Here is a 21,373-nt window from a genome sequence, read left to right as displayed (position 1 = left end):
ATCATTTTTAGAAATGTGACAAAATATATCTGTGATTCACAAAGAACTGTTTGCAGAAAAAAATGTATTAGAAGGAAAAACGTTACTTTGTTTATAGAAACATACAAAACTGCAAATCAACTGGATATTTTTTGTGCATTTACTGTTTGATCTGTCTGTCAAATGAAACCTCTAACTGCTCTATATGGTTTCTAGCAGAGTGCACACAGCTTTCTTTTGTTTTGTGCAGTGCCATTGTACAACCACTGTCATCTCAGTGGACTCCACACTGTTTGGATGAAATCCAATTTAATATAGTTGCTTGACTTACATTGGCAAATCAGAGCAGAAAAGTTTTCATTTGACTGCACAAGTTAATCTGTCCAAGATCCAACATAAAGCATTCAGTTAAAATCTGTCTCAGTAATGAAGCTGTCAGCTCAGGACTTTGGAGTTGATTTCCTCATATGACCAGCTATGCAGTAAATGTATGATTTGGTTTACATTGGCTTTGATTGACCAGTAATGGCTTTGCAAGTTCATGTGGTGAAATGATAAAATGTGGTTCTGGAAAACAGCTTGGGATGAGGGATCCGGAATGAGAGTGGAGGGAACAGTCCGCAGGTTTTTACCAGTCAACAGTGTCCACAATTCAGATAGTTATAAAAGCTTGAAATGTCCAGAATCCTCCACAATCTTTACCCCCAGTAGAGACATGTAAAAAGCCTTAACCCTTGTGTTTACAAATGGGGTCCAACCGACCCCACACCTGTATCACTTGTTTCATTTGCCTCAGTTCTCGTACGCACAATCGTTAAAATAGAACAAGATCATGAACTGACATTGAGAATGAAATATAAAACCATTTATTTCTAATCTTCCTGCTTTCCTGGGTTAAAAATGTGACACAGATGTTAATTTCTCTGCGTTACTCTTCAAAATAGGAAGGACAGCAGAGGTCATTCAGAAAAGAGGGATGTGTTTTCTGAATGACCCCCCGCCCCTCCCACTCTTCTTCTCCTGATCTTCATGAGATCAGTGATGAAGAGAAAGTACCCTGCTTAAATTCTAGAGACTTGCATGTTTTGGGTAGATTATTGGTTAGTGTTGAAGCACATGATGGAATGTGTCTGTTTGCCTACATGATTTATTCATGACAACTGACAGTTTTTCTCCCCACAAATAGCAACATTTGGTAGCTATACGTAATGATGTACTAAACATAGAAGTTGACAAACATCAACTTCTATGTTGATGTTTGTCTAACCGTCTCCATTACTGACTTCTGTTTGAATGATAGCGGGATGATGATGTAATTCAAACAGAGCGGTGACTGTGATTGGTTCCCCTTCTTGCAAGGAGCATAGTGTGTGGCCAATTGCATTTCAGTAAATAAAAACAGCAACAGTGAACTACAAAGCTAAGCAAATAGAAGGAGTAACAGCAAGCTTTCTATAAATGTAGTGGCGATGAAAGCCATAAGTTCCACCCCAAAAAATAAATATGCAAGTAAAGATACTCAAAAAATGTGCTTAAGTACAGACCTTCAGTAAGTCTACTCCCTTACTGTCCACCACTGCTGATCGTCCATGTTTCTCCACAGTCTCACCACCCAAGGACCTGACGGTTGTGGAGGTGACTCCTGAGACGGTGGACCTATCCTGGGAGAATGAGATGCGAGTGACAGAGTACCTGATCACCTACGTGCCCACGGCCCCTGGCGGTCTGGAGCTCGACATGCGGGTACCTGGGGACCAGAAGGAGGCCACCATTCAGGAGCTTGAACCTGGTGTGGAGTACCTGATCAGTGTCTATGCTGTACTCAGCAACAAGAAGAGCGTTCCTGTCAGCGCTCGCGTGGCAACACGTAAGTGAAAGCTCTTCCTGGAGGCTCCCAAAATGCAGCTCGGAAGATATAGGTGCGTTAAGAGTTTTTGTCATGTTCAGATCTCCCCGAGCCCGAGGGTCTTAAGTTTAAGTCAGTTCGAGAGACGTCAGTGGAAGTGCAGTGGGACCCCCTGGATATCCCATTTGATGGTTGGAACCTCATCTTCAGAAACACAGTGAGTCTTCTAAGTTCCCAATGAAAGGAACCTGCTGTGGTTTTGGTAATTACACACATTCTCTTCCAGCCGAAACCCGATATGGCCTGACCTGCTGTAAAACCCTGACTTCAACCCCCACCTCCCATTAGAGCATGCTGCATACATTATGTTGAGAACCCAATGGAAAATGACCTAGCCAAACCAGAGGGTGAAACACAGCAGTTAAAGTTATTAGCAAGGCCTGACAGATCCAATCATTGTACAAGCGTTGGAGGCTGAGGACTTTCTGAGTGAAACTGTTCCAAAGGGAGCTACTGGGATCTGCACAAAGCCACATTCAACTAGAGAAACTCCCTGCCTCTGTTCCAGTCCAAACACCACTAAGAACGTCTTTATGTCTGCTTTTATACCCGTCTCTGCATACTTTATGCCAGAACTACTCTTTGAGGACTGATTTTTTTTCTCTTTTTTTTGCTGTTGGCAGAAAGAGGAGGACGGTGAGATTCTCAACTCTCTGGGCCGGCCGGAGACCACCTTCGAGCAGTCGGGTCTGGGTCCAGGCCAGGAGTACGAGGTCAAACTGGAGGTGGTGAAGAACAAAAAACGTGGGCCGCCTGCCTCGAAGAACATCGTCACAAGTGAGTTCATGCAGCCTTGCTGCACACCGATGCTGACTGGACATGACACAGTGGTCAAAACATACTAAGTTCTTCAAAAGCCTCCCACTTGAATGTATATTTTTTTATTGATTTGTTCTGCATAAGAGACAGTGTTCAGGAAAGAAAAATCTTCATTAGACAGAAAATCTCCTCCAGTGTGATAACAGTGTGCTCTCATACACCAAGATGTTCAGTGGTCATTGTACACACTGCAAAAAACACAAAATCTTACCAACTATTTTTGGTTTAGTTTCTTGTGCAAATATCTTAGTTCAGTAGAAATTAGACAAAACTAACTTACAAGTAACTTTTCAACAAAGAAATAGGAGCTTTTTTAAGTAAATAATTCCTTAATAATGGTGAAAAAGTAATAGTTCTGTTGCCTGAATATTTCATTTATAACAAGAGATTTTCCCCTAGTTATACATTAATTTATCTGCCAGTGGAACTAGTACTTTTTCATCAATATTAAAGGAATATCTAGTTAAAACAAGCTTGTATATCTTGCTAAAAAGTTGCTTTTAAATTAGTTTGTCTTACTTACTCACTAAGATATTTTCAGTAGAAGGTAGGCCAAAATTACTGTCATGATGTGTAGTGTGGTTTGGTGAGAACGAACGCGGAGACCCAGATGATGGTGATGACGATGATGATGATTTAATAAAAGAGCTCAAACACAGTCCAACACAGGTGGCACGGCAGAGAGTCAGCGCACAGCTAATTACTGGTAGTAACTGAAAAACTGAGGACTGAATAAGAGAGCTAACCAACACAGGACTTTACAGTACGACTGTGATGGCAGGCAGACAAACGACAAATGACATTCGACGACAGTAGACAAGGACCCGACAAGAGACAAAGACAACAGGTGGGCTTAAATACACAGGGAGGGTAATCAGGTAACTAGGCACACCTGGGAAGCAATCAACAGGGAAGACAGGAAAGGAACAGGAACAAACACAGAAAAGCTCAAAAATAACTACACAGAAAACACAGAACATAACAATTACTTGGTAAGATTTTCTGTTTTTGCAGTGGAATGGTCCAGTCAAAGCTGGGTGAAACATGCCCCCAATAACATGTAACTGCATTTGTTGCAAAACGTGGTTCTACATAGAACTGACTGAAAACATAAGCAGGCTACACTTTTACAGATCTCCATCTGTTAAAAGGTCGTCACATCTGATTAACTATAAAACAGGAATCAGATATCCTCCCTGTTGTTTGTGAGTAAAAGTGTTAAAAATAGTTTTTATCCCATCATAAGTTCAAGGAGTTTGAATTCTCTTGCAAGGCACAGTATCCCTTATCAAATCATATCCTGAACTATTCATTGCAACAATGAACCTACTTCTGTTGTTTAGCGTCCACGACTGGTTCGTCAGTCGTCTCGTTAGAAAATGTGCGTTCTGGTTACCACTCTGGAACTTTTTTCTCCTTGGTGTTTTGTTTTTCCATCAGAGCTGTGCTGAGGCAGCTACTTGTTGTTTCCCTCTGAGAGCCAGTTGTCACATCTGATAAAATATAAAACAGAAATCAGATATCCTCCCTGTTGTTTTTGAGTAATGTGTTTACCTTCAGGTAAGCCGGAACACAAAGGAAATATGAGATGAGATAAAGGTGACCGACCTGAGGAACCGTGTGTTTCTGACCACCCTTCTGTTGAGCCTTATCACTTTTGATTCATGTCCATAATCAAGTGTGTTTTTGCTCCCTTCACACGTATAGATGCAGGTCATAAAAACAAACTGATGGATTCTGGGTGACAAAGCTATACACTCTGTAACTCCACAGAAATTGAAAGATTGATATCAAATAATTGTAAATTCAAACCCTAACCGTGTATTCTATCAACCTGATATAAGGACTAGAATAAATATTTGCTTCACTTTCAACATTTGAACCCAGTGCAGTAAACACAAGGAGAAGGACGCTTTTCTTTCTTCACACAGAGGTTTTATAAAATAAAAGATTTATTTAAGTTCAAACGTAATGGTCAAACCAAGCTTTCACCTTTAGATACAGGCTCATTAGTTTCTTTACCTGGCTCATCCATCTTGCAGTCAGTGAAAGCAGAGAAGTGTTCATGTCAGGCCTGACTGATTGGCTCATTAGAGATTTCTGCAAAGCTATGATTTACCAGAGGCGAAAAGGCTGATATGGATTTCCAGTCCTTGTTGACAAGTAATGACATACTCCCTCCACTTGTTTACTTTATAAATCCTTAAACTTTAGGAAACTCAGAGCTGGAGATCAATACTATGACCTCTCTGTAAGAGAGCAAGAAAACAACCTCAACCTGAATATATTTATTTTTACTGATGAATAACGGTCAGCTTGCAACACGTTTATTATTTCTCCCCTTGTTCTCGTCGTACACAAGCGAACCCACAGAAAAAATCTATGCAGATGCAGCACATTTCACAACATGGGATTAAATGACAGCAGACTGGACTCTTTGAGGAATCTAAAGTCCTTCAGTGTTTGCAGCATCTTGTATAAATCTGTTGGGGCAGCAGGATCAGAGCCAGGGACCTCAAAAAGCTCCACGACCTGAAAATGAAGTTGTGGTTGTGGTGAGGGGACGACGCTGGAACCTCTGGAGATGATGGTGCAAAGAAGGATTCTCTAGAACATCAAGAAAATGATCAATCAATCAATTCAATCAAGTTCATTTGTAAAGTTCATTTCAGCAATGAGGCAGTTCAAAGTGCTTTACAAAACAAAAACACAGAAATGCACAATAAACAATTGAGAAAACCAGTAAACATTAAATTATGTACAACCCTGAGCATCCTCTTCATGAGGACAGCAGAGTGATTAGATTTATTAGGATTCTGCGTTTCTTAGTGGTTGCAGTCCTTCATGGAGGAGGGATCTCCTTAACGCAGTGCATTAAGAAGTTAGAAATCAGTCTCTGTTCTCTGTGTGAAGCTCAGATCTTCTTGGCATGGGTCCACTCTATTGTTTTGGAAATGAGTGACCTTCCCCAACCTCTATGACATGCTGTGGATTACTTTTAGAGACCATGCTTTTGTCTGTATCATCAAAGTAAGAGTTGTGTCAGCTTGCATTCCTGGTGCCATACTCCTTCTGGGCACAGGTCCGCCTTGTGTCACTGATCCTGGTTCAGATGATCATGGAGAGCAGTTTGGAGTGTAGGGTGTCTGCTCTGTTGGCCTCGTGGTCTCATATATGCTTTGCTTATTCATGATGTGGTTATGTCAATGTGTCAGACCAGAATCTTCATTGGCAGCAAAACTGTTCCAGCTGTTTCAGTGTCAGCTCTGTCTCAAGTGGAGGGTACCTGAGTCAGAGAGGAATCCAAGATCTTTTATCATTCAAAGGTATTGGCAGAATGTTCAAGATTTCATCAGCAATGGTGAAGGTGCTGCTAAAATCAGTCATGGCCCAATAAGAACTGAGCTAAAAAGCAAACCTCTGAACTACCTCGCTCCTCTGATCAAACGAACAAGATTTCAGAAACAAACTGCTGAACTGAGCTTTCTCCGTGGAGTGAGTTTAGGACAGTCATCAACATTAGACATCTCTCAGCAGGAACACAACTTTTCTCCATCTAGAGGGGGTAGACCAGCTGATTTGGACATCTGAAAAAGACTCCAGAGCAAACCTAGAACTCAGTTTAGGGATTTTCTATGACCTGGGAATTCTTTGGACATCCGCATCCTCAAATAGTTGTGATGGAGTTAAGAGTGTCATGGCTGACTGGCTGGATGGATGGATGCATGGATTCAGTTAGGATCTCGTCACTGTGTCCGGCATTTGCTTCTACATATTTGTCATCTATACCTGGGTGATGATGCTCTGAGTCCTCTGGGACACACGGGGTCTATTAAAGGCTCCTGTTTCTCTAGCTTGGGGGGTTTCATGGTTTAAAGAATGTCAATTCTCCGCTCTCCCCTCACCATCTGTGGGAAGCACCATTCATTCATGCAGACACACTCAGAGGGACACCACCCTTCCAGGAGAACACAACCCTGACACCCCAAGGACACCCTGCAGCCATGTTGGTAGCCAACTTTGTGCTAGGCTCACATGAAGACCACATTTTATCAACCCTTTACAGAGAGTTTACTTTCTTTAACATGTTTGTGTGTGACAAATCAATTCAAGCACCAGTGAAAAGTCAACCTTCATGGAGCTGGGATTTTATATGTAAATTATATTCAGACTCTCAGAAAATTCAAGCAATCTGCCTCATTGAGAGCATCTATGTTGCTGCATTGACTCGACTACAAGCCATTATTTTACAAAGTAAAATTTTCTTTATGACATATTTGATATATACAACTTTTTTTTTTTTTACCAAGTAAAGCTAACATACTTTCTTCATTGTACTGTACAATGGCTCTATGTGCCTGGAAAACGCATAATCCTGCCCCTCTTTTTGCCTGATTGGTTTTACAACGACTCCTCCTTCACCTGTCCTTCCAGTGATCGATGCTCCCGGCCAGGTGGATGTGCGAGATGTGACGGACACCACGGCGCTGGTCACCTGGTTCCATCCGGTGGCCCACGTGGACGGGGTCAGCGTCTCCTTCGGGCCCAGCCTGAACCCAGCGGATCGTAACGTGGTGGAGCTGTCATCTGCTGACACACAGTACCACCTGGCTGGCCTCAGCCCTGATACGCGGTACGAGGTGTCTCTGACGGCAAAGAGGGGGGAGCAGAGCAGCATACCAGTGTATGACTCCTTCCTTACAGGTAAGACTCCTGGAATCTTCTTCCTTTCACAGCTTTCATTAGGCGCCCAGGGATTTGGGGACCACACAAGATGTTCCTGTTGCTGTATTTATGAGAATGGATGCATGTAATCTTTGAACTTTGATTCAGTTCCCCCTGCTAGTATAAGCCCCTGCTGGACCTGTCTCCTGTTGACTTCCTGGTGGCTGCAGCAGAATAATATTAATCTATAGATTTTATAAAGGCTTTGTTCGGTAATTATGACATTTTTTTTAATTAACTGATCGTTCCTTTCCAACAGTGGGAATCAACAAACATCTTCTTGTCCAGATTAAGAATCAGTTTGTCCCTATTAAGCTCAGAACTTCACTCTGGAACTAGACCTTGTTTGGCTAATGTTACAAACTCAGACCCCGTCCACATAGAGATGAGATCAGGAATGTCTGTAAAGGTATGTTTCCGTCCAGGCAGTGTGTCCACACGGATCTGGTGTTCTGATCGTCTTTGATCAGTTCTGGCCTTTCAAATTCAGATGGACAAATGACCAAAATGCAGATTTAATGTTTCAGTGAGCACATGCTCCATCTGTGTCATCGACATTCGCCTCTCTCTCACAAATCAACATTGTGCTATTAGTGTTGTGTTTATGCTAAGAGCAGTATTGCTGTTGCTTTGCGTCACATGACTTCATCATGCATGAACAGTGTTTTTGTATCATTCTGTGGCAGACAGAGCTGCAGCGCCACCAACTGGCCCAGCATGCATCCTGTCAAATGGAGGCATGTTTTTGCCTTAATTGTTTATCATAATGTGTTGTGTTCATATCAATCTGCACACCAATTTATTAGACCTTTTCATTTTGTCTTTGTCACAGCAAGACTAAGGCAACTTTGCTGCCACATTTACAGTTTTAAATTGAAGGCAAAGTGGTGTTTTCTGAAATAAAATTGTTTACAGTGAGATATAAGAGACTATAAATTCATTGTTCAGAGGTCAGGCTTTTGCATACATGGCATTTTTTCATCTATATGTCCCACTCCTACATTTAAGTTGTCTAGATTTTTCTTCCTGATTCTTTGATCATCTGGAGCAGAAGGTTAAATCTCATTCAAACAAATGGTTTAAATAATATTTATTTGCCTTATGTCTGTCTCTGTGCCGTAGACCTGGATGCTCCCAGAGACCTTCAGACGGTGGAAATAACAGACGAGAGCATCACTCTGGAGTGGAGAAACAGTAAGGCTCAGGTGGACCAGTACCGCATCAAGTACGGCCCGCTGTCTGGAGGCGACCACGGAGAACTGCTCTTCCCGCCCGGAGCCAGGGACTCCACCCAGGCCAAAATCACCGGTACGACAGACTACACACACCAACACACACGTGTCCAAGCTACCGTCAGCAGGCAGATGTTAAATGTAAAAAGCATGGTGATGAATTAAAGCGCCAGAACAGAATTGGAGCAGTCCTGATCCTTACCTTCTGCCATGCAAAATATGAGAACCTGCATTTAACAAAAATATTTCTATTAAATAAATAATAGAGATTATTTATTTCACAAATAATTTACCTTTTAAATACCTTTCACTGGCATATAACAGTTAAAGTAGGAGTAAATAATTTCACTCATTTCAGCAACTGGTATGATCCTTTTTTATTAAATGTAAAGACACACACCTTCCTTCCTTCCTTTCTTCTTTCTTCTTTCCTTCCTTTAATAGAATAAATTCATTTTAGTATTTTCTCTTGTAAATGACTAAGAACTGAACAACATGTAGTTTGCAGTTATAACAGAAACTAAATGGCTTAATTTGAAAATGAAGGAGTTTTGGGGACTTTTTCAAAATGGTCAGCAGGATTTTCACCCAGTTCATTTTCCAAAACTCAGTTTCCTTTCTTTTGTCTTGTTAAATGTTTGCCTGGACTCAGTAACACTTTGTTTTGTGTAAAAAAAAAAAAATAAATAAATAAATAAATAAAAAAAAAACCATCAGCGGTGGGTGCTTTGCTTTCTTTTGGTCCTGAATGAGGAAGCAGACTGTGAGAATGCTCTTGTTGAAGGCAGGGATTGGTTTTTCCTCCTGCTGCAGCGGCGACCACATCCAGCCATGCATTGATGTGTTTCTGTGTCTGGTTGTTTTCTTCTGCAGTTCTCCAGTACAGCATGGCTACACAACACTAGAAACAAACAAGGAAAGAAAAAAAAAAAGCTTCTAAAATAAACCAGTTGAGTCTTTGTTTGACCCACTTCTTTGTCCTTGGATGGCCTGTCCAATGAAAATACAGCACTGTGTCCATTCAGCTGACACCCACCCCCAACCCCCTTGTGTCCACACACACCTCAGCACTTCTTTCACACACTTATTATCTGTAATTGCCTTCACGCTCGTGATTTTATTGATAATGAGCTTCCTGGGCTTTAGGTGTAATTTCATGCAGGAAAGCCCTGCGCGCTGTGACCTCTGTGGGAGTTAATAAAGGAATTAGGAGCGATCAGTGTGAGAGAGGAGCTGATTGTAAAGACCAAACAGCCCCCAGAGCCCGCTGCATCACTGCAGCAAGTGTTCCTGCTCTGCAACAAGGGCTCTATAGATCCATCAATGCAAATACAACACCAATGTTCCACAGTGAACACAAGCATACCATGAAACGCAATTAGGCACCAATCTATTGTGCAATCAAGCCACAAGAGAGCGTTTTTGTGGCCCCGCAGCCATTAGCTGCAACAGCTGGCCACTTGACTATAGACACTCCCTCAGTTCATTTGTTGACACCTCCACAAAACAGGAGAGGGGCTTTTTCATAGTTTGCATGTTCCTGGTGTTCTGCAGGCCTGAGACCGGGGACGGAGTACGGGATGGGAGTAACCGCGGTGACAGATGAGAGGGAAAGTCTGCCCACCACCACCAACGCAGTCACAGGTCAGATGTTTCCACCGAGACCTTCAACAATCACCTCTCACTCCCATGTTTCAGCTGCAGCCAACATCATCCGCCTGCTTTTTATGATGAAATATTAACTTTCTCCCATTAGTAGGTCTATAAAAGCACATTTAACACCCCTACCCCGACCCAACGTCTGCTTAATAAAATGAAGCAACAAAACTGTTCATGTTACAAATAGTAAATGAAAAACATAGAATCTTAGTGAAAGTCAACTAAACTGATGAACACAACAGATCTAAAGTAGAATTAAATGTTAGTGAGGAACTTTAAACTGACTGAACTTGTTCAAATGTGATATAAATCTGCATGACCTTTAAAAGAAAAAGGACAACTTATATTTTTTAATAAATATCAAAACTGTCATTGTTAAAGGGCCCCATTTTATATCTCCATAGGTTCTAAAATAAAGAGAAACATTTCGCTGTTTCAGAAACAAGAATGGAAAAGTTTTTTTTTATGTGGTATGTTGAAATTTATGGAAAATGAAAAAGAAAAAAAAACAGTTTCCAGTTAAATGACAAAAAAACATGATCTAAAACAATATCACTAGTATTTTAGAGTAATTCATAATCAGTTCATCCCATGAAAACTGCTAAAACTACCATTTGTTATTAAATGTATAAACAGTTGATTCTTTATGATTTGAAGCCCTAGTTATTAAGAGACATTGTCGACGGTCCAAAGAGCTGCAGGCTGCAGAGCCCTGGTCTAATTTGTAGCCAGTTGTGGTCTAAAGATGTCATGTAGTAGCAGAGCCACAGTCGCCTCTGATCTCTGTTCTGTTTGGAGAACATCTAAAACATCCTGGTGGTGATAGAACTTCAGGTGATGTATTTTGCTCCATCTGCAAAGACAAAAACTTCACAGCTTTGATTGGATAATGGAAGGATTTACATGTCAATCCAAAACAGTTCATATTAACAGGTGTTACCTTGGAATCCCAGATGGCTTTGCATCTGGATTTATCACCATAAGTTGATAAAAATCACAAACCTAAGACTGTAGATCAGCACAGACTTTGTGACTGGATTTCAAACTGGTTCAACATCTGGATAAATCCATTGCAACTGTGAGCAGTTCTGAAAACCAGATGAAGTCTTTACTGTCAGAATATCTTTGACGTACTGGGTTTTTTTATGTCTGCATGCCTGAAATGCTGGAAGGACTTTCCTGTAAATTCATCTGAAGAGTTTAGGGAGTTAGCAAAAAATATTTCTGATAGATTTATGTGGCAGAGAACAAATCTGTTGGCTTTATTTGTATTAGTTTTCTAAGCCGATCTTCTCTTCCATCAGCCCTGGACGCCCCCAGAGAGCTGACTGTAGCAGAGGTGACAGAGACCACCATGATGCTGGAGTGGAAGCGGCCTCAGGCCAAGCTGGACTCCTACCGGCTGGTCTACGTGTCGGCTGACGGTCAGAGGGCTGAAGACTCGGTCCCCGGCACCTCAGAGTCTCACACCCTGCGGGGCCTGAACCCCGGCATGATGTACACCGTTGGCGTCACCGCCGAGAGGGGTCGCAGGAGCAGCGCGCCCGCCACTGTCTCAGCTGCCACAGGTCAGCACGTCCAACAGCTTTCTCCCAAATAAGTTGCTGTGCCTGGTTGGAAAACAACAGAGCACAGTTGTTAGACTCTTGCCGTTTATTACTTGATGTTTGAGATGCAGGGCCTTCCTTAAGGCCCTGGATGTTGTGGTGTTGTGTTGGCAGTATTGCAGTGACTATGAGGGAATAGTCGAACCTCGGATTCAGGGAGAGCAGTGTGGTTCTGATTCTGATCCTGGAGTACAGTCTGGACCAGCTGTCTACACTCAGCAGGGTCTTGGAGGGTGTGTGGGAAATCCTCCCAACCTATTTGGACAAGGTGTTGGACCGAATCCCTCAGGGAACCTTGTGAGGGTATTCTGGCAGTATGGGGTATCAGGCCCTTTGATATGAGCTGTTGGGTTCCTGTATGAGAGTCTGGTCCGCAATGCCAGCAGTAAGCCTGGCTTGTTTCCAGTGAGAGTTGGACTTTGCCAATGTTGCCCTTTGTCACCGATTCTGCTCATCATTTTTATTCTAGGTGCTAAGTTGATCCAAGTTGGTGGCCTTGGGATCTCGCCTCAGCTCTTTGCAGATGATGTGGTCCTACTGGCTTCATCGGGTCATGATCTGCAGCTTTGAACCAGCTTTGAAAAAGCACCAGGCTGATTCGTTCCTTCTTAAATGCTTCAGATAGACCAAGGACGCATTCTGTTTTTCTCCTTCAGCATCCATGTGATGACAGTCAGACAGACAGACAGACAGACAGACAGACAGACAGACAGACAGACAGACAGTTAGTTTGTTAGCTTGTAGTTAGCAGATAACTTCACTGTACAATGTAAGGGTTCAAAATCCAAATGCAGATTGTGCGACTCTGTAGTTTAAGAAGTCTGATTTGTAGCTGATGTTTCTGAATCCATGATGTGCCAAATCCAGCTGGATGTCGGAATCTCCCGTCTAAATCCCAGAGAGCCGGAGCCGGGGGATCAAGAAAAGACAAAACACAAAACAGACTAATCTTTCCTCAACATTTCAGGGAACATCAGAAAGAATGGAGAGGTTTGTTTTGGTAAAACATACGACAGTGTAACTGTAGCTCACTGTTTCCAGGAGGGTTTTAGCTGATGGTGCAGAGTTGAAGGGGGTCTTCTCACAATCCCCCGCACCCTCATGTCCCAACCCCCTTTTTTCATAGCTTTGGCCAAACCAAGGCAATGAATTGCATTCATTGTTATTTCTCAATGTAACTGTGTCTCCTTCTCCTACGGCTCATTTATAGCACATGGAAATATTTCTTTCTTTTTTCCTCACTTTTTTTTTTACTTAAAACAAGAAAGTTTTAAGTAAGTGTGCTGCAGTAAGTGTGCTGCCAAGACAAACATCCCACAGGTAGATCCTGGTGCTGGGTTAAGCTGGTGGCTGTAGGCAGAAATCGCTGAATGGAAGCGGCTCTGTGTGTTTCCTTCTTGGGGATCAGAAGCTGCATGCCTGCTGCAGCTGGTAAAAGCAAGTCAGAGGATTTATGTGAGCATTTCGGTATTGCACTATATCACAAGCCTTGCATCTGCCTTTAAGCTGCAGATATTTCCCCCATTTGCTTCAAAGATGGAGTCTCAGAGGAACCTTAGAGCAGACTGGTAATGTGTGTGTGCTGCTGGGAAACAGCCTGGCCATGTGTGCAGCCCTGTGCGTTTCTCATTCATGTGCTAATTGGCGACCTGAGCCCCGCTCCCCTCTGGGTTTTGTGCGATTTGACCACGATGAACCGTGGGTCCGTCTGATAAAGGGACACATGCTGGGAGTCCTGCTAAATCGCTGTCTTCACAATCAGTAGCCGCCTAATCCACAGCCGGGAGGTTTATATCATCTCCACCAACATGGATCATGCTGGTTCTGCAGGAGGGACGGGCAGACAGAAGACGGGTGGGGGGTGGGGTTTATAGTAGTACCTGAACAATCACAGACAAGGATTAGGATTGTAAATTTGATAGTAGACTCAATCGACTGTCTCTGAGGTGACCTGCCTATAGAATGTGCTTCACAGCTGAAAGTTGCTCTTCAGAGAGTCCAAAAAAAAAAAAAAAATCACAGTTTTTCGGGGTCTAACTTTATGGTTGGTATGTTAAAAATAAGACGTTTACATACAGAATGATTGAATGATTACTGGCTCTTCAACCATCCCGCGGTCTTAGAGCAACACTCAGGAGGAGCGTGGAAAAGTCACGGTCAGACAGCGGGCAAGAGTGTGGTTGGTGGGGGATCTATCCCGTCAGATTTCCAAAACCAGACACAAAAAAACCCAACTTGTTCATAATAAAAAACTGTGCACAGTTTGTTATTATTGTTATGGATGCACAACATGTTGCATTAACATCGATATTGGTCGTTTAAGTAAATCTGGGTCAATATTAACAACCAATGTTTATTTCCATCCTGTTGACGTTTGATTGGAGGGGCTTGGCCATCAGGTATTGGTTTGGTCATGTGACTGCAGGACTGTGAGCTGTTTAATTGAAGCAAAGAAGCAATGTCAGGCTTGTGATCATTTTTCCATAGTGATGAAAGTGTATAGAAATAATATAAGTAAATATGACTTACTGGGTCTGCTTCATTTCAGCCCAGCATTGCCACTGATAAGAACAACCTATTTTATATTGTGCAGCTAACCGCATTAAGTGGAAGCATCTGAAGGGGTCGGCTTTCCACAGAGTTCAGGTTTTACACATGAGGTTTTAACTTCACTTAGCTGTAAAAACATTATTTCTGTGCAAACCATCCGTCACGGCCCTTACACCACACAGATCTGCCTGCAGGTAGATTTCACAACAAGATTATGTTTGGCAATAAAAAGCCCCTTTAAGTTAATGCTGCACATCTGACAGCTGAAAAGGAAGTCAAAATAATAAAAAACTCTGTAGTTCATTAGACGCTGTGAAAAAATGAGTTACAGCTGCAGCTACTTACTGTGGGAAACATGGAAAGAGAAGATTTAGAGAGAATAGTTCATCTAACTGGGTAAATGAGTTTGTGGACATCAGCAGACACTCCGTAATGGCTGTGGAAAGATGAAAAGTAAAATCCATAGATCAACAATGCATTTCCTCTCCTGAGAAATTTATGCTTACAAACAACACATGTGGTTGCTTTGATGGTCTGGCTGCTGACTCCACCAGAATTGTCCTGGTCCCTCAGCTTTGACTTGTTCCTTCATGTGAACACAAGTCTCTAACGGTTTCATAATCCTGGGCCCAAAAGTGTTTCCACCGAGTTGGCAGGGACGAAAACTGTGATTGGTTTACTTTTTAAGGAGGTCAGCCATTTTTCCTGTGATGTTGATGATCCTAAGGGAAAGTAGGAGTGTTCACTCTGTGATTTGTAGCCAAGTGAAAATGGACTCAAGGTATCTGTTCATATATAATCCTAGATTTGTGAACTTTGTAAGCCTGTTTATGTGTAGCTTTGGGTATTTGTAAGTGTATTTGTATGATTTGTAAACCGCAAAAACTTTTTGAGCGATACTTTGGTAACTTTCAAACGTGTTTTAAAATTCAAACACCAATTTCACGTCCTTTTGTGACTGAAGAAGGGTTTTTGAGACTCATGTCAAGAGCCTCATGTGTGGGTGGTGCGTTTAATTGCCGGGTGGTGTAATCAAAATGATTTGTGCATGCATGTCGTCTTATTTGTGCATATTACATGACTTGTGTCCATGAATTTAACCTTTTGTATGCGTAGGAACGTTTTGGAGTTTATACATAATTAGCACATTGTTGAGGTTTTTTGTCATTTGTAATTGTGGTATGTTGATAATTTCTCGATATTGGTGTGTGCATTTAAAAAACACATTTGAAAGTTACCAAGGTCATGCACAAAATGTTTTTTTGCTATTTACAAATCATACTTTACACACACCAATCCCCAAAGCTACATGCAAACAGGCTTACAGACTTTACAAATCCATACACACAGATATTATGAGTCTATTTTCTCTCCAAATATTTTTTTGGTTCGTTTTCAGCAACAGACATTTATGATCTGCGGTTTGAGACATCAGTTCAAATGTACCTGCTCTGAAGAAGCAGAGAAATGCAGATTGAGGTTAAGTTGTGTTTTTCATTAATGCTGCTGATGTTCGAATGCCCAACATTTACAAGCAGTTTTGTCAGTGGGAACAGCAAACCCTGAAGCGTTTCAGTTTATTATTCTGAGGGGTTCTTCCTGTAAATCTGTCTTCAGTTAGTCAGCAGCATGGGGGCCGTTTCTGGATTCTTCACACGATCTCTACTGAGCTTCGCATCTGAAACCACGGTGCTGTCCTTATATGAACCCACTTCTTCCTCAGTCATGGCTTCATTATGAGTACAAAGGGCAGCTTTCCATTGTCTTCTTGAAATAGCACACAGCTTTGTTCATTCTTTGTATGACAGTATTCTTTTTTGTCTTTTTGTGAATTATTATTGTGGTCATGTTGAAAAGGACCAACAGCAGTCAGCAAAGACTTCCTCTCTGTCTCTCTGGAGCCATTTTGGTTCTCTGACCAGTGGTTTTAATCTCCACATATCATCTCGAGGTCTGATCATATCCTGGTCAGCCATTTGGCTGCAAATCAAAGTCACCAAGTTTATCTGAGCTCTTAGTCAGTTTATGGTGAGGAAGAATAATGGCAGTGGTCTAAAAATCCCCTGAAGCAAAAAAAAAGTATGTAGAGAGAAATAAGGTAACTAAGCAGATTTTACATACCTTTACATCAGCCTCAGAGATAAGTTATTTTTATGATTTCTTTCATTCCAATACAGCCTTTTCTTTTTTTGTATTGTACATCTGAAATTAATAGGAATAATATTTTTTTCTCTTTTGAAATGTCAGCTTACACTTAATCTGTAGCCTCAATGTATGTCATAACACTCCGCATGCCTTCAAATCAGAACCAAACCTCAGTATAGAAAGAAATTACAGTCGATAGCTCATTCTGAATATCGAGAGCAATCTTTCATTGGGTTTTTCTTACTTTTGGTTTTCATTTTAAATAATACTAATACAAAAACAGAAACTGTACACATGACAGATTGAAGACATGCATGTACGACCCTAGATTGTCTCAAAAACTTCAAAAGTGCACCGCCTTGACAAAGGCTAAACCCACTGAGTGTTTTTTTTCCTCTATTGACCACAAACTTCAACAGATTTTATTAGGATTTTGTATGATGTTTTAAAAAAGTCACATTTTTGTTTTGTTTTTCAAATAACATGAAAAGTGTGGCTTGCTTTTGTCTTCATTCGCCTTTCCAAAACTGCTTGATAACATTTGCTGCAACTAAAAGTCCTCAGGAGTTAGCACGTTAGTGAGCAAACTCCACCTGTGAGCCATTTAATGGCAGAAGGTCCAGATGTTTTGTTTCTGGCCTCAGAGGTTCACAGAATATCAGAAACAAAATGGCATCATGAAGACCAAGCTAACCCAGCAGATTGGAAGTCTGGGAGACGGTTAAAGCAGAAACGATTCACCAAGATCTGAACATCTCAGAGCTCTGATCAATTTGACATCTTACAATGAAAAATGCATGGTGGACTTTGAAACTCACCAGGACATGGCTGTCCTCCCAAACTGACAGAATCAGTCAGAGGAGCAGTCGAGGTAGCCATAGTAACTGCAGTGGAGCTGCAGGAAGGAGGTCAGAGTTGTTGGGAGGATGGATGTGGTTAACTTGTAACTGACCCCTCTGTGGAAGAATAACCACTGACAAATGTAGAAAAATTTCCTCATGTGGGTGGAGCCAAAAGTCATGGAGGGGCGGGGCCACGTATAATGATCAGCAGAGGGAGAAGGTAGAACTGTGGTCTGAAAATTCAACTGTCTACAATGAATGTTCACAGATACACTGTCCAAACTGAGTTTGAGAAAAGAATGTCAAAAGAAAGCTGTTAGAGATGAACCCCCAAAACACCTGGATCCCTGTTGGAACAGGGAGTGAAAACAAAAGCACGCCATTTTAGATTTTTGTAATTCATGTGTTAGTTTCTTTCAACTTCAGAATGTTTTACATTGTGTTATTTTCTCACCTAAAATGCCAAAAAAGATACGTTGAAGTTTGTAGCTGTGAGGTAATAAAATATAAAAAAGCTATATAAATCCTTAAAGCAGGCGGTGTGTGAGTGGTGGAAGGGTCAGGGTGTGTGTCTCTCTGTAATCCACAGCCTGCAGCAGACAAGCCTGTGTGTGAAATGGAAGATATCAGCTATAGAGGAGATATCTGAGGGGACCGTTTCATACGTCAGGACTCGTTAACCGCATGAGCTTGTTGAAACACCTCTATTACACACTTACTAAAGGGGCAGTATTATGTGTTTTCCAGTCACATAGTGCCATTTGTAGCACAATCAAATAATGTTGATTCAGTTGTTAAATGCTGTATATACCAAATATACAACATTTAGCAACTTGATTTTGTAATTTAACACCTTCAAATTGGGCCACTGTCTCTTTAAAAACTCCTACTCTTTCTGAAACTCCGTCTTCCGGAAGTCATCACAACATGGCTCCTTTATCATTCCTTTAATAATGTTTTTACCAGTGTTGTACTGAGAAGTAGCTCTTATAATGAGCTCAGCAGATGCTCAGTTCCACCAGATGTTGTGGGCTAGTCTGAAGGAGCAGAGTGGAGGAGTAATGGGAGGGCCGATCTGTGAGGTTGAAGTGCTGGCGCTTGGAAATTGCACCTCAGAAGAGGAGCTTCATCTCAAAGGCGGAGCTAGGTCCACCCAGTTGTTTTGCACAGCTGAATGATTACCGTGGAGACTGAAGGATTTCTCAAACATGCATGAAAGTGTCAAGACAACACTTTAGGTATGTTTTTGATGAGAAAAAAAATTTGAAAGTTATGAAGCTGAAAAAAAGTAGATGATACTGCCCCTTTAGAAAGATGGAGGGAAGGTTTAATGGGGAATTATTTAGAGGAATTTTCACCAGAACGTCTCCATCATCAGCGTCTCTCCTGACATCCAATCACACTCCCTTTGTCCTCTCCAGCATGCTGTGGCAATCAGCCCGTAATGGCTGCCGTAATGTTTACCTGTGCCGTCGATTTTGTTTTCTTTCTGGAGTGCTCTCTTACACTCACCTCGCACATAGAACAGGCTTCAATTCCAGGCTGCATGGCTCTGTGCTTGGCCTCCCCATAGGTTTGAAGTGGACAGCGTACTTCAGCCTCACCAGGCTGGCTACGCCGCACCTTCAGATGTTAATGGCTCATTCACAGCCATTAATGGGCACAAGCTGCATCAGCATGTCTGCATGTTGCCTTTTATCATTATGTCTTCCCACTTATATGGTAATATAGAGGAGACGGCTAAAGGCAGCTGCTGATAATGAGGCTGTTTGGTCCCTTTGGCCTTTGTAGTGGAAATCCAGGAATACTTTGACTACAGACAAAGTAAAGGCTTTCCTTTATTGTCCTGAGAGCAAAATACAATAATTGAAATCTAAATGAGATGCCACCGTTGTTGACCTCAGTGTGATGCTTGGCAAAGGTTCTGCTATGTTTGTTTTGTGTATTTCACATGTGCATTGATGTGTATGTTTTCCCTGTTAGTCACTTTCTGCAAACAATTTGATTTTCAGTTGAATGTTTTTATCTGTAGTCCAGTTCTGTCGCGATGCAATTTGATCACCTCAGCATTGAAACTCCATGCTAACACTTTGTGTTTGTGTTGTATGATGTTGATGTGTTTGTCGTCGGCCAGCGGAGGAGAAGCCGGCGGTGACCAACGTCACCGTCAGCGACGTATCGTGGGAGAGCTTCCTCCTGTCCTGGTCTGCTGACGACGGGGCGTTCGACGCCTTTCTGATCGAGGTTACCGACGCGGAGACGGGCGCCGAGTGGCAGAACCACACGGCGCCCACAGACGCTCGCAGCCTTGTCGTCTCGGGCCTCTCCCCTGGCACCTGGTACAAGGCCGCCCTGTACGGGGTGCACACAGGGGCGCTCTTAGAGCCTGTGTTTGCAGACACCATCACAGGTACAGATGCAGTCAGCTCTGGGGCCTCACTCTGTCCTCTGCTTCACTTCCTGCTGCACTCAGGAAACGTACTGCCACTTTTCCCTGCTGCTTTTCTAAATGACACTGCAAAAACACAAAGTCTTACTGTGTGTTTTCTTTTTGTTTTGTTTCAAGTGTACTAAGATATTTGCAATTTGAACTACAATTTGTGCAAACAAAAAAATAAATAAAGAAAAAGCTATATAAATAGTTTCTTGCGATAAGCAGTGCTATATAAATAAAACTTATTTGTCACTATAAAACTGTAGCAAAAATATTTGGTCAAATTTTGTGTTTTTGGAGTGTAGAAGCTCTCTTATGCAGTGGGACATAATAAAATGAATCAAATACAACGTTTTGGGGAACTTGGCGATATTGCAGAAGAGCTGTGGATTCAACATGAACATTTTTCAACTGGAGTATTCAATATTCTTTTCACTACTGCTATGAAATTATTCTGAAATTATTTGCCTGCTAATGTCTAATTGCAGAAATGTGGGATTATTTAGATTTTTTAAAAATGAGTCCTGGTATATTTTTATTAAGAAATTATATTAATTTTCAAGACTATGACTTTTAAAACATTTTTTTTTCATAAAATATGGTATAATCTCACCTAAAAATGTTCAGTTTTTTTACATCCTATATATTTTTTGATGATGCATCATCTTCCAGTGTGTATTACACATTCAGTAATACATGCACAACACATTAAAGAAAGATGTAGGTTCTTTCAAGACCTCTAAATATTTTCCATAAAAAAAACATGAAAAAAAAAAAAGTTCTATAGAATGATGTAAAACTACCCGACAGTTTCAGTGATTCTTTCTCCAAGCTTCCAGAGAGCATGAAGGGTCCAAATCCCTCCACAGACATCGATCACACACATTCCCCTTCCTTTCATGCAGGGGGGATCGTGAAACAGGCTAATGTTCTGCAGCAGCTCCCTCACAAAACCCCTTTCAGTCCACATGAGACTAGCCTTGGATCCATGTTTTCTCCACCTTTAAGCCGCCTGTCTGCCTGCTGGTACAAGTCCAGTCTGAAACAGCACATAGGCTGTTGTGTGAACGGCCCAGAAACGCATCAAATTAGTGTTCCTGTTTGCCCAGCACAACAGGTGCTCCGGCCTCCCCTCCCACAACACTAATCATAGTCATTTTTAGCTTTGAACATGCTGTTATTCATAAGACGCGCTTAATGAAAGGACTGTGAGCTGCGACATCAACATCTGCCAGTCATGCCGTGTGGCCCCGTTTCCTGCTCTGTGTATTGTTTCCATGAAACAATTTGAACTCTAAAAGGTCCAAATAACCAGATCTGAAGCCTTTGACACATTTTTTTTTATGTCAACATTAATTGCGGCATTATCAGTGAGCATGTTACAGATGAAGAGCAGTCAACAGGAAGAAAGATGGGGGTACTGACAGAGGAAAGAAAACCCAGAGGCTCTTTTGTCACTTTGTGTGAGGCCTCTC

General features: G+C 41.8%; 1 protein-coding gene across 3 annotated transcripts in view; it reads left to right on the top strand.

The window, feature by feature from the left end:
• tncb (tenascin Cb) overlaps positions 1-21,373 on the top strand; it is a 65,836-nt gene that overhangs the window by 25,985 nt on the left and 18,478 nt on the right. For 2 of the 3 annotated variants that reach the window (XM_007557721.2, XM_016674154.1), the window contains exons 4-11: positions 1,583-1,846; positions 1,927-2,042; positions 2,509-2,662; positions 7,139-7,408; positions 8,552-8,737; positions 10,216-10,305; positions 11,625-11,888; positions 19,599-19,874. In XM_007557721.2, coding sequence (XP_007557783.1) covers positions 1,583-1,846; positions 1,927-2,042; positions 2,509-2,662; positions 7,139-7,408; positions 8,552-8,737; positions 10,216-10,305; positions 11,625-11,888; positions 19,599-19,874 — 1,620 coding nt within the window. The remainder of the gene's footprint in view (positions 1-1,582; positions 1,847-1,926; positions 2,043-2,508; positions 2,663-7,138; positions 7,409-8,551; positions 8,738-10,215; positions 10,306-11,624; positions 11,889-19,598; positions 19,875-21,373) is intronic. The other variant, XM_016674155.1, reaches the window with a different exon arrangement.

Source organism: Poecilia formosa, unplaced genomic scaffold (assembly GCF_000485575.1).
Source record: "Poecilia formosa unplaced genomic scaffold, Poecilia_formosa-5.1.2 Scaffold91, whole genome shotgun sequence".
NCBI lineage: Eukaryota > Metazoa > Chordata > Actinopteri > Cyprinodontiformes > Poeciliidae > Poecilia > Poecilia formosa.
This window is presented reverse-complemented; position numbering and strand designations above follow the sequence as displayed.